Raw genomic sequence first — 10342 nt, 5'->3', positions numbered from 1 at the left:
GTGCATTTCTTGTGCATTTGGAAAAGGAAAAGCGCATTTTTAACCTCTTTTTGCCGAGATGTAGGCAATAAAAGCGAGGTTTAGTGCATGACGAGTTTATACGAAAGAAGTTATTTTTTTGAAGGTAAAATACGTAAATAGAAAGCAAGCGTATTCGCAAATAACTCGTGAATTGATATTCATGCTTGAAATTAAATCAAAACATACAAAATGTAGAATAAAATCCATTTTGTACTTGTTAGCTTAGAATATTAATCGATGTTTGATCAATTACATATTCCCAGAGATGTTCGGTATTTGAAAATAAAAGACAAAAAGAGGTTAATGGGCGGTTATACATATTTAACGAGTATGTACTGTACATACACATATACAGAGTATCGTATAAAGTATGGGGCATTCGGCGAATAAGTTTTTCGACGAAAAATCACATTTTGAATAATTCAATGTGACTACTTCATAAATTATCTGAAATCTGAAAACATCTGAATCACGTACGCTGCAAGTTCTCTTTTATGTTGCTTCCATTTCGTAAATGGTATCACGTAAAGTGGACTGCCAATTTTGCTATTGAAAGAAACGAAATAATTATAGCATTAAATCATGTTAAAGTACAAAAGAATTTATGCACTTTTGGTACGAGGAAAAAGATATTCTTTTCTGGATGCAACACGCTTTATTGTACACTCTATATATAGCAGGGTTATTCTATTTTTTGATACGGCTAAGTGATTTGTACATGGACGAAACCGGCCTGTTCTTTTTTTTTTATATTAAACAGCTTTCTTAGTACTTTTTTAGGCTGGCTCTTCAAATTTGCAATTGAACTGCCATTTAATATAAATAATAGTAATACCGTGGACCACTACCTTTTCTCCACGCTAACAATTACGAATAAAATCTGAAGAGAAACGTTCCGAGTAAATTTAATAAAAGTTGTATACACAAAATTTAAAACACGAATGTGTCGACGAAATAGAACGAGATTCGAGTGGAATAATAAGGAAATATACGTGTTTGTATCCCTTTTTAATAAATATAAGGGCGGGAGCTCTGAGCCTCAGGATCTTTTACAAGGTATAAAAAGCTTACATGCCCGTCGTTAACCTTCTTATCAAATGTATTTCTTTTTAATGGGAATTTGGATGATTGTAAAAAATATACCTCTTTAATTATGAAANGCATGTAGGAAATGTAAAAGAACATTTTTAGTAGACAATAAGTTAACTTATTTTTAAGCTATGTAAAAAATATATTGAACTCCACTGAACCAATGATATTAATGCTGTACTTCGTTATTTATGACGACTTCTCCTTTTCGGAACAAATATCTTGTAAGGCTCGTCTTAATCCTGGGCTCGCTAGATCTAGAGGAGTCTTCTCTTGCTTATTTTTTATTGTTAAGTTAGCACCGTTTCCTACTAATAGCTTCGCTTCATCAACCCGATTCTCCTCGCACGTCAAATGTAACGCAGTATTTCCATCTGCATCCTTGTTATCTGCAATTAAATCGAAGTTTCGTGTTTACGAATATTGCAATTTTTTGTTTGACGAGACAATAAAATGCTTACCAATATATAATTTTTTTCCATGCTCTAAAAGAAGTTTAACAATAGCAATATTGCCTTTAGACGCAGCTCTATGTAAAGGTGTAGCTCCACGATTGTCTGTAATGTTAACATTTGCGTCTTTTTCTAACAGTAAAGCGCAGATTGACTTCCAATTTTTCGATGCTGCGTATTGTAATGCCGAATGGCCTTGCTGTGTTTTAGCGTTAATATCTGCACCTTCATTTATCAATGTATTAACGACTTTTTCGCGGCCTGCTGATGCCGCTAAGATTAACGGCGTCATATCTGTCTAAACAATCAATAATTTTTACATCAATATTAGTTGATACATTAAAAATTAATTTATACAAGTGTAGCGAGCTGTGTAGTGCGATTTATATACTTACATCATCGGTAGGATCCACCGGCACGTCAAGAGATAATAAATATCTTACTAATTCGTCGTGTCCACCAAGGGCTGCCCAATGTATTAACATTCGGCCACTCTGTAGGCATAAATTTATTGGATAGGGTAACCTTCAAAAATTTTGATTTACATTCAACTTACGCTATCTCGAGCTGTTATTAATCGTTCATCTTGATTTATTAAAGCCTTCACATCAGCGGTTTTACCGCGATAAGCCAGATCGTAAATACTATTTTCCGACATACTTTTCAACTTTTAAATTCAAATTATAAACACTGTTCGAAATATCAGAATCGTCACTTGGGATGACTATTCAAAATAAAAGGAAAATGTGCACGCAAATAATATTTATGTTAAAATTATTATATCTCAATATTTGAGTATGTTAGTTTGAACGTAGTTTAATAAAACAATTGTGCCACAACTGTTTATAAAAATTGTTCAATGTAACATCAGTAACGAATGTATATATGTTCGTTTCGATGGAACTGTCGACAATTTAGAACGGGGCATGAGGTAGATATAGACGTAAACAGAGTTGGAAACTGAAATGTATCGGCGTGTATACTTTACGTAGAAATCTATGCAAGTACTTGTGTTTCATACCATTTGAAGTATTTTATTTATTTTACGATATGGCCAAACATCATCCAGATTTAATCTTTTGCAGAAAGCAACCAGGAGTCGGTAAGATTTGTATATTTGCATCGTATCGAATTAGTTTTGATTTCAGGTTAGAATCGAATGATAGAATATTTTTCATTTTCAGCTATCGGGAGACTGTGCGAAAAATGTGATGGTAAATGTGTAATTTGCGATTCATATGTAAGACCATGTACTCTTGTCAGAATATGTGATGAATGTAATTATGGATCTTATCAGGGTCGATGTGTTATTTGTGGTGGACCTGGTGTCTCTGACGCTTATTATTGTAAAGAATGCACAATTCAGGAAAAGGATGTAAGTTTGATAAGAAAGAATTATTTGCTATTTTCCTAATTATGTTATCTTATTACATTTTTTAAATTGTTGTTTAACAGAGAGATGGTTGTCCAAAGATCGTTAATCTAGGGAGTTCGAAGACTGATTTGTTCTATGAAAGGAAAAAGTATGGGTTTAAAAGAAGATAAGAGTCGATGGAGAAAGATTCTAATTTGTACAAATGTCTTTTTTATGTTCTAAATAAATACTTTTCGCTGTAATGCTATTCATTGCCGTATAATACGTAATTATCTTTTTCCCTAAATCGATTAGGTTCCGTAAACATTCAAACAATTTTCTTTAATTAAAAATTACTATACGTGAAAAAGAATTCATATAAATTAAAAGCTGCTTGTAATTGCAGTAATTCGAACATAATAGCGTCTGCATAGTATGCAAACGCGCTGTTTATGCGCGCGATTTACAAAATTCTTTTTTCAACCAATCACGTTCGGATGTTCCATAAAAGTAGCGTCACTATTTCGACCAATCACGATTAACGTTTTAAGCAAAGTGGCTGATCCCGCTGATCATGTCGGTGTTGTGATATCGTTCCACATTCTTGCTCCTAATTTTCGTATTTAGTATAATTAAATATAGTTTACGTGGGTCAGATATTCGAAATATGCAAGAAGAAAGGTATCGTGGACCCTTTTGGAGAGTTCTGATGTCTATCGACAAGGAACTGCGGAAAGATGTGAGTTAAATCTTGGCTTCTCTCTCTAACCGGTACTTCGGTATGAATTTCATATTTTCTCATCAGTAATCTTATTATCTTTACATATAACGAACGTAAAACACGCTTATTAATACTCAATTATCATAATACGTGGAAGCTATTATTTTATTTCGAAGTGTAGTGTGCATATATGACATCGAACAAGCGAATAGAGAAATTATCAAGTTTAATATACAGTAAGTATAGTGAACCGGTATATTATAATATCAGTGTACAAATTTGAAAAATTCTCGATTCGAACAATCTCGGCTCGTACATACATGTCCATTACTTTTGTATATACATCGTATGTATCTGTTTTCGGAGATCATGCTTTCTATATACTTGTTAACAAAAAATAAGATATCACAGAATCACGTAGCACGTACAGAAAGTAAGATAAATATCTGTTACGAGCACGTATTCTCAGGAGTTGAAAACAAAGTTTTTTTTGTTGACATTCGTTCGGTTCGGAGCGTCGGGCACGTTTCGGCGAATTTTGGGGGGAGGATGGGAGAGGGTAGAAGCTCTAGCACGCACGGCGTAAAATTTAGTTGTCATATCATTTTGAGGTGAGGTGAGGTGAAGTGCGAATTACAATTTGATTGTTTTATATTCTTAATTGTATTTCTTTGTGTATGTATATGTTTATTGCATGTCGTTTGTTCTTTCTTTTACAGTTTGTAACAAAATACCCCTGTCCTAGTTGGAGTAGAGTCAGTGTTTGATTCGTAAGTATTAGTTTTTCTTGATATCTTTTTGAAGTGTCTAAGTAAAGTTTATCGCGAAAGTCGAGTCAGTGTGGAAAGCAGACAGCAAGGAGGACGACTCACCTAGACAGTGGATAATACAACAAAGTAGTAAGTCATTTGTGTTTTCTTAACATTTTATAATCTTTATTAATTGAAATATTTATAAATCAGAGTCGATTACGGTTTCCGTTTCGTTCGAAACATGAAATTTGGTTAGCTATGCAAAGTACGGAGAGCATCCCGATGCTCTCGCAATTTGCTATGTTGTTTTCATCGTGTTTGATTTTCAACTTACATTTTAATATAATCGAGTTCAAGATGCATTTAAAGCGATAAAACTAGAATACTTTTCTTTTCAAAATTCCAGCACTTATTCTTTATTTTTATTTCACACTTATTTAATAGTCAAATTCGCACAATTAAATCTGTAACAAAATAGCGACTCCACCGAGGATCCACTTGCTAGCCTTCTCTTTAGTCCTTAAATTAAACGTCCACACGTAGGTGGGACCTCGCGATCGGGTCTTGTATACAGGGCACTCGTATATATTTTTAAAGTCTTGCTTGTCCTGCGTAATCGCTCTGATGTACATGACGGGCATCAATGGGAACAATTCTTTGAAACGAGAATCCATGATGCATCCCGCTTGCATGTCCCATCGCGCACCTTCCATGTACAGTCCATTTATGTACGCACCTTCCCTCGGTGCTGCACTACATTATTGATATGAGTAATTGAGACAGGAAAAAGATATTGTGAAGATCGTCATAGAATAATGATACATGAATGGAGTAAGAAGTTTATTGTTGTAGAATATGATAAAAATGCATGTATGAATAGAGTAGGATGAAGTAGGGTGTGGTGAACAATTACGTGATTTCTTCCTTGAATTTTCTCATCACTTCACAATACAGACACATTTTGTCCAACGGCCATTCGTTTCTCCGCGCAGTTTGCTGCATGATCGCGGTTAACAATGATTGAGGATTGAAAAAACCACCTAGCCATATCGACGACGGTAGCTGCAGAAATTATGCAAATCAAATAAAATGATAGAAAGATGGACGTGTAACTCGATTAGAATTGATCTTCTACGTTAAAATCTGCGGTCCAGTTGGACAGTTCACTTATCCGATTTAACATGTCGGCAAACCAAGTAGTTAGTCCCAAATTTGAAGGATAAGCTCTCAGCGTCCAAGTTGGCGGCACAGCGTCCATCATAATGTACTTTTCTAAATCTTCCATCTCGGGATTAATAGTCAGTTCGCCCTTTTAAAAATTCAGTAGTAATCAGCTTGTCAAGTTGATGCGTTTACGGAAAACGTGTACTCGTCAAAAATAAAGAAAATGCGTTCAGAAATGCAATCATGGAACATCGACAGCGAAATACATGTTATAATCTTCCAAAGATAAAGGAAAACCTGCAGTCTGCCTACTTTTAATGAAGTTTGCTGGATTATTTTAATTACTTTTAATCCCAAGTCTAATTCGATCAAGGATCTCCTGAGTTCCTCACAAAGTAAATTCATTCTTTCGCACTCTTGCAAAGCAACCGTAACGAACGGTGTACGATCTTCTACCTGTAAATAATTGGATGCTCGTAGATACAAAATACTCGCAGTTTTCTGAAATAAAGATTAATGATAGATACTTTGGCGTAAAGCTCCATCATGTTAAATTCCTCTGGGAGCTTATCCAATAAATCTTCGATGATGATTTTAATTCTCTCCTCTTTGGAATCTTCACCTGCTCCCGCGTCGGTGACGGCTTGCGTCAGCATTCCCAATAACGTTCTGAATAGATTTTCCGCGGTTGACGTCAAGAATCCTAATGATCACGTAACGATTAAAATTTTATATGACTTGCGTCAATTTAGTTCTCAATGTACGTTAGTTTACCAATTTCTGCGTTTGAATGAAGTCCATAAAGAACGGGACTCTCAGCGGGTAGGAAATCGTCAACGTATTGATGATACGCAGCGTAATCGCTGTTTGGTGGCACCAGAAAGTCTGGTGCGAGGTACAATTCACCTACACAAGGAAAGAAAATACCATTTCTTTCTAATTGTCAATTTTATGTGGAAAATTCGCACCTTCGACTAATTCTGGTTTTAAATATTCTGTTAAATACGTTCTGCACAGTCTTCTGTCCCAGTCATCAGTTATATGACCGCCGTACATTATTTCCCCAAACAAATAACGGAGATCTTCCCAAGGTACTTTCATGCTGTTTTCCAAGTAATTGAATAATACGGACACGCTGATCGTTAGATCGCCGAAGTTGAATGGATAAGACTGGTTTCAAAGAGCAATTATTTAATAATTCTAACAACTTAATTTTGATAAATTGCGGGCGAAATCTAAGCAAAATTGAAATTAAAGTCGTTTACCCTGTTCCAACCTTGCGCTCCGAATTTCACACGCTGTGCGATTACAGCGTGGAAGTAGCAGAGCGCGAATAATATGGCTTTGAATTCTGTTTCCTTGCTGCACGATTCGAGAGTTTCTTGAGTAAAGTTATCTAACGCCTTGTGAATATTCGCTAGAATTCCAGACGGTGGCTCGTTTGTGATTTTTATTGCCGACTCCAATATACCCTGTATGAAATCTCAATTTATTAATGAGCTGATCCTAGTTGCGCAGTACTTATTAAATGATCAAACAATCGAGATTATTGTATCAGTTTATCTTTAATCGCGTACTCTTAATTACCTGAGGAATGAGAGTTTCGTGCGGATCCGGACTGGGTTCCGCGCTGATGAATAATCGATAATCATCGTGCGGCTGCTCCGCGCACTGCTCCATTTTTTTCTCCAATGTGGGCAACCATTTTTTCACCAAGTGGACGTTTTGCAAAATTACCCAGTGACCTTCGTCCGCTGATACTTGCACAGCTTGTTCGGCCACGGGTTCCTGTCCTTGACCCAGTGAAACGTTATGGAAGTTCCTCAATTCAGACGTAAAACCCAATTTCTCTCCCAGTTTTTCGACATCCTGTATTTTATTGCCTCCATTATAACTATTCATTTCTGTTATTATAATGAATTGTAACATCCTTTAATTCGTATCATACTGATCATTAACTATGCATGGATCTATTTGACTCGAGCGCTTGTTGAACCATAATTAATGATGCATTCATAGTATAAGTAATGCATAAAAAAACAGAGTAAGCGTAAATAAAAATCGATGCTTTCGTGCAGGCATCTTACTTTCAAAGGGTCGACACCGGGGGATAGAATGAAAAATACAGGAGTTCGTGAACTTGTTTCTTCAAAGGACTTGCGGAAAGAGGGAGATCTAGATTCTACAAATTTCGAACCTAGTTTCTCTTCTACGAAACATCTGATCGCGTAAGTCATGCGATCCAATCTAAGGCATCTCATGATGCACAGTCTTTGGAGAGCAGTTTTATTCTTCCAGTCCTGTGGGAAACTTTCCCGTTCCGGTGTTTCCGATTCGACGAATTTTTTCCACCTCTTCGCGGCACCCTCTATATCTTTCTCTAGATTTTGGAAGTCGGGGATTTGGCATAGATATTTGATTCCACCCCAACCGACGTTTGTCAAAAAGTCTACGGGACTAGTCAAGTCGTGTATGTACGGGAATTTCAATAGAAAATCCAGTTCCGATTGCGTTATCTCTTTTGATTCCATAAAAATCTGTGACAGGAGAGATTTGCACAAAATTAATTATACTTCAATGCGACAGAAGTGTGGAATTCATTCGTTCCGTTTATAAAAAATTTACTTGTATCGTCATTTGGCAGAGGAAAGTCAATTTATCTGCCTCGAATAATCCTCTACTAGTGTAGATGAAAACTAGATAAGTGATACTGTCGATTAAAAGAGCCACGCGTTTTATTAAATTCTCCTCCGGTTCCGCGAATCGAATGGCGTTCAGGAAGACGACGCTGAACGCTTTCAGGGAAAATTGATACAGCATGTTTATCTTTCTTAAATCGTTCAGAACAAAGTACAAGAGACTGGCTCTGCCCGCGACGGGCCGGTAAATTTCTCGCGCCTCGTCGATTTTCACAGCGGTCACTTTAGCTTCCGCCACTTTTATTTCTATCTCCGCAGCCGTCTTCTTCGTCGTCTCGAGATTTATCACGAGATCGACGTCGCTCAATATGTTCGGTCCAGCAGTCGACAATCTTTAGAAAAATATCATGTTACGAAACTGCACAGAGTGCCTCAAAGATTTACCTATGTAAATTCACTGCAAATGTAAAACTACGGTTTGGTGCAAAAAGTGTCAGTGCAAGATTTCTATAAAAAATGTGTTAAACGATCGAGTGCATACATAAAATGATAAATTCCAAGTCTACTTAGAGAAAACTATAATAAAAATACATCATGGAAATAATTGAACAAACTGCAAAGAGTATGATTACAAAATATCTGGTAAATATATTTGCTGATTTACCTATGTAAAAGATCGTCTTCCAACATCTTCAGCGTGATTTTGAAGGTGTTTTGCTGGGTTGTTAATTCAGCTTTCTTCGACTCTAAATCAGGCCTTTCGGCTTTCACAACGTCCCCTAAAAGCTGTTCCTCCAAACCGTCTTTAGTTACAGTGAAATTGATAAGCGTTGTTTGTGCTTGTATTTCCGGTTTGTAATGAGGATTGGCCAGCTTCGTTTGTAGAATCAATCGGAAACGAGGATCGTAATCCACTTCTCTATCCCAGATTTTGATCGCCCTAAATCCGTTTCAAAATTACTTGAGTATGTAGCAGTGTTTCAAGTGATCGAGTAGAATTGGCGTACTGCAGATTTGATGCATTTGGAGAATTTTTTAATGTGCAGAAAATATACGAGTTAAATATTAAATTTTGAAAGGTAAAAGTGATCTCGTGATATTACAAGTATTTCAGTTTAAGTACGCAATCCACTAATAAAGAATGTAGCTATTTACTTTCCCTTTTTTATCAAATCCCTCTTAATAACTGGATCTAAGACGGGATCGATGGTTTCCATGATATTCTCAATCAGGACAATCCCTCCGTCCGCGATAGCGATTTCGATCAGATTTAGATAATTCGGTTGAGTCAGTCGAAGCACTTGCAAACCTTCGCCATATCGATTCTTTATCCATTTTATTCCTTGCAACTGTGGATCGATCATCAGGGGCCATCTCGACGAGTTCATTAAAATCGTCGCGTTCTCAGAAGACATGGTATCAGACGGCAAACCTCAACGAATATGACATTTTTAATTCCACTTATGTTTGATGATGTATAATAATCGTTTCCATTATGTATGAACCTTCATTGTTCCATTGTGCAATTTGTGCATCATCGGTTAAAAATGATAGAACGTCGAGACCTTCAGTTCTTGGTATTTTCTCTTCCAAGTTTTCCAGAAACGGTAACCAATTTTCGAACATCAAGTCTGATCTATATCTCCTGGTGAAGCAACCCATGTACGATAAAAATGCTGTTACCAGCAGAATGTCGCCTGGTATCGTTACGCACGAATCCGTCAATCTAAATGATTTATCAGAAATGATCATTAATCATTTAAGGATTTATAGGCTGTAGACTTAAACAATGCTAGCATGTTGAATTTGTTATTGTAGATTCCTATTACTATTAAGAAGCTGCCTGCAAAATTTGAAATCAATTCATGGGTTCTTTGAAAAATTATAGAGATTTAAAAGTTGCATGTACTCTTATGGTAATCAGCAGTAACTGAAAGAAAACTTTCTTGGTGTGCACGCGCGAAGTTGGAAGAAATAACTGATTTGAGGAAATACAAGGCTCAAAAGTCTGAAATTTTTGACGCTTTTTAGAATACATTTCAATATTTCTCGATATTTTGAAAAAAAAAAATTTTTTATTTTTCCGAGATTTTTCCAAGGGGTACCCCTTCAAATTCTTCGAAATTTTCGTTTTTTGCCAATAATTCCTA

At 36.1% G+C, this 10342-nt stretch overlaps 3 protein-coding genes and 1 long non-coding RNA gene across 4 annotated transcripts in view; 2 read left to right on the top strand and 2 right to left on the bottom strand.

Annotated features, from left to right (window-relative positions):
• Positions 1-1180, top strand: part of LOC113464858 (uncharacterized) — a 6329-nt gene extending 5149 nt beyond the window's left edge. The window contains exon 2 of the long non-coding RNA XR_003389706.1: positions 125-1180. This is a non-coding gene — a long non-coding RNA (uncharacterized LOC113464858). The remainder of the gene's footprint in view (positions 1-124) is intronic.
• Positions 1181-1187: 7 nt separating this feature from the next.
• LOC108629517 (26S proteasome non-ATPase regulatory subunit 10) lies at positions 1188-2379 on the bottom strand. The gene is made up of 4 exons (XM_018032261.2): positions 2119-2379; positions 1958-2056; positions 1572-1860; positions 1188-1499 (listed from the first exon to the last, which is right to left on the bottom strand). The coding sequence occupies exons 1-4, from the start codon at positions 2218-2220 to the stop codon at positions 1300-1302; spliced, it is 690 nt and encodes a 229-aa protein (XP_017887750.1). The 5' UTR covers positions 2221-2379; the 3' UTR covers positions 1188-1299.
• A 122-nt stretch (positions 2380-2501) lies between these two features.
• Positions 2502-3188, top strand: Phf5a (PHD finger protein 5a). The gene is made up of 3 exons (XM_018032262.2): positions 2502-2664; positions 2747-2937; positions 3018-3188. Exons 1-3 carry the CDS (start codon positions 2613-2615, stop codon positions 3105-3107), a joined length of 333 nt encoding a protein of 110 aa, XP_017887751.1. The 5' UTR covers positions 2502-2612; the 3' UTR covers positions 3108-3188.
• A 1554-nt stretch (positions 3189-4742) lies between these two features.
• The window catches only part of LOC108629388 (dynein beta chain, ciliary), a 25227-nt gene continuing 19627 nt past the window's right edge, over positions 4743-10342 (bottom strand). The window contains exons 53-66 of the mRNA XM_018032034.2: positions 9698-9918; positions 9348-9624; positions 8857-9132; positions 8179-8584; positions 7641-8090; positions 7141-7422; positions 6819-7025; positions 6522-6723; positions 6328-6459; positions 6081-6256; positions 5899-6009; positions 5525-5698; positions 5303-5451; positions 4743-5142 (exon numbers count right to left, since the gene is read on the bottom strand). Coding sequence (XP_017887523.2) covers positions 4848-5142; positions 5303-5451; positions 5525-5698; positions 5899-6009; positions 6081-6256; positions 6328-6459; positions 6522-6723; positions 6819-7025; positions 7141-7422; positions 7641-8090; positions 8179-8584; positions 8857-9132; positions 9348-9624; positions 9698-9918 — 3358 coding nt within the window. The 3' untranslated portion in view covers positions 4743-4847. The remainder of the gene's footprint in view (positions 5143-5302; positions 5452-5524; positions 5699-5898; positions 6010-6080; positions 6257-6327; positions 6460-6521; positions 6724-6818; positions 7026-7140; positions 7423-7640; positions 8091-8178; positions 8585-8856; positions 9133-9347; positions 9625-9697; positions 9919-10342) is intronic.

This window comes from Ceratina calcarata, unplaced genomic scaffold, assembly GCF_001652005.2.
Source record: "Ceratina calcarata isolate Rehan_Ccalc_2016 unplaced genomic scaffold, ASM165200v1 scaffold569.2, whole genome shotgun sequence".
NCBI lineage: Eukaryota > Metazoa > Arthropoda > Insecta > Hymenoptera > Apidae > Ceratina > Ceratina calcarata.
The sequence above is the reverse complement of the archived record's forward strand: the minus strand, read 5'-3'. Positions and strand labels throughout refer to the sequence as shown.

Excerpts from the sequence above, each read along its gene's own strand:
- LOC108629517 (XM_018032261.2), bottom strand. The coding sequence starts at position 2,220 with ATGTCGGAAAATAGTATTTACGATCTGGCTTATCGCGGTAAAACCGCT. Across the intron at positions 2,057-2,118 it reads TAATAACAGCTCGAGATAGC|AGTGGCCGAATGTTAATACA; the intron begins GTAAGTTGAATG and ends TTATGCCTACAG. Across the intron at positions 1,500-1,571 it reads TGGAAAAAAATTATATATTG|ATAACAAGGATGCAGATGGA; the intron begins GTAAGCATTTTA and ends ATTTAATTGCAG.
- Phf5a (XM_018032262.2), top strand. The coding sequence starts at position 2,613 with ATGGCCAAACATCATCCAGATTTAATCTTTTGCAGAAAGCAACCAGGA. Across the intron at positions 2,665-2,746 it reads CAGAAAGCAACCAGGAGTCG|CTATCGGGAGACTGTGCGAA; the intron begins GTAAGATTTGTA and ends TTTCATTTTCAG. Across the intron at positions 2,938-3,017 it reads GCACAATTCAGGAAAAGGAT|AGAGATGGTTGTCCAAAGAT; the intron begins GTAAGTTTGATA and ends GTTGTTTAACAG.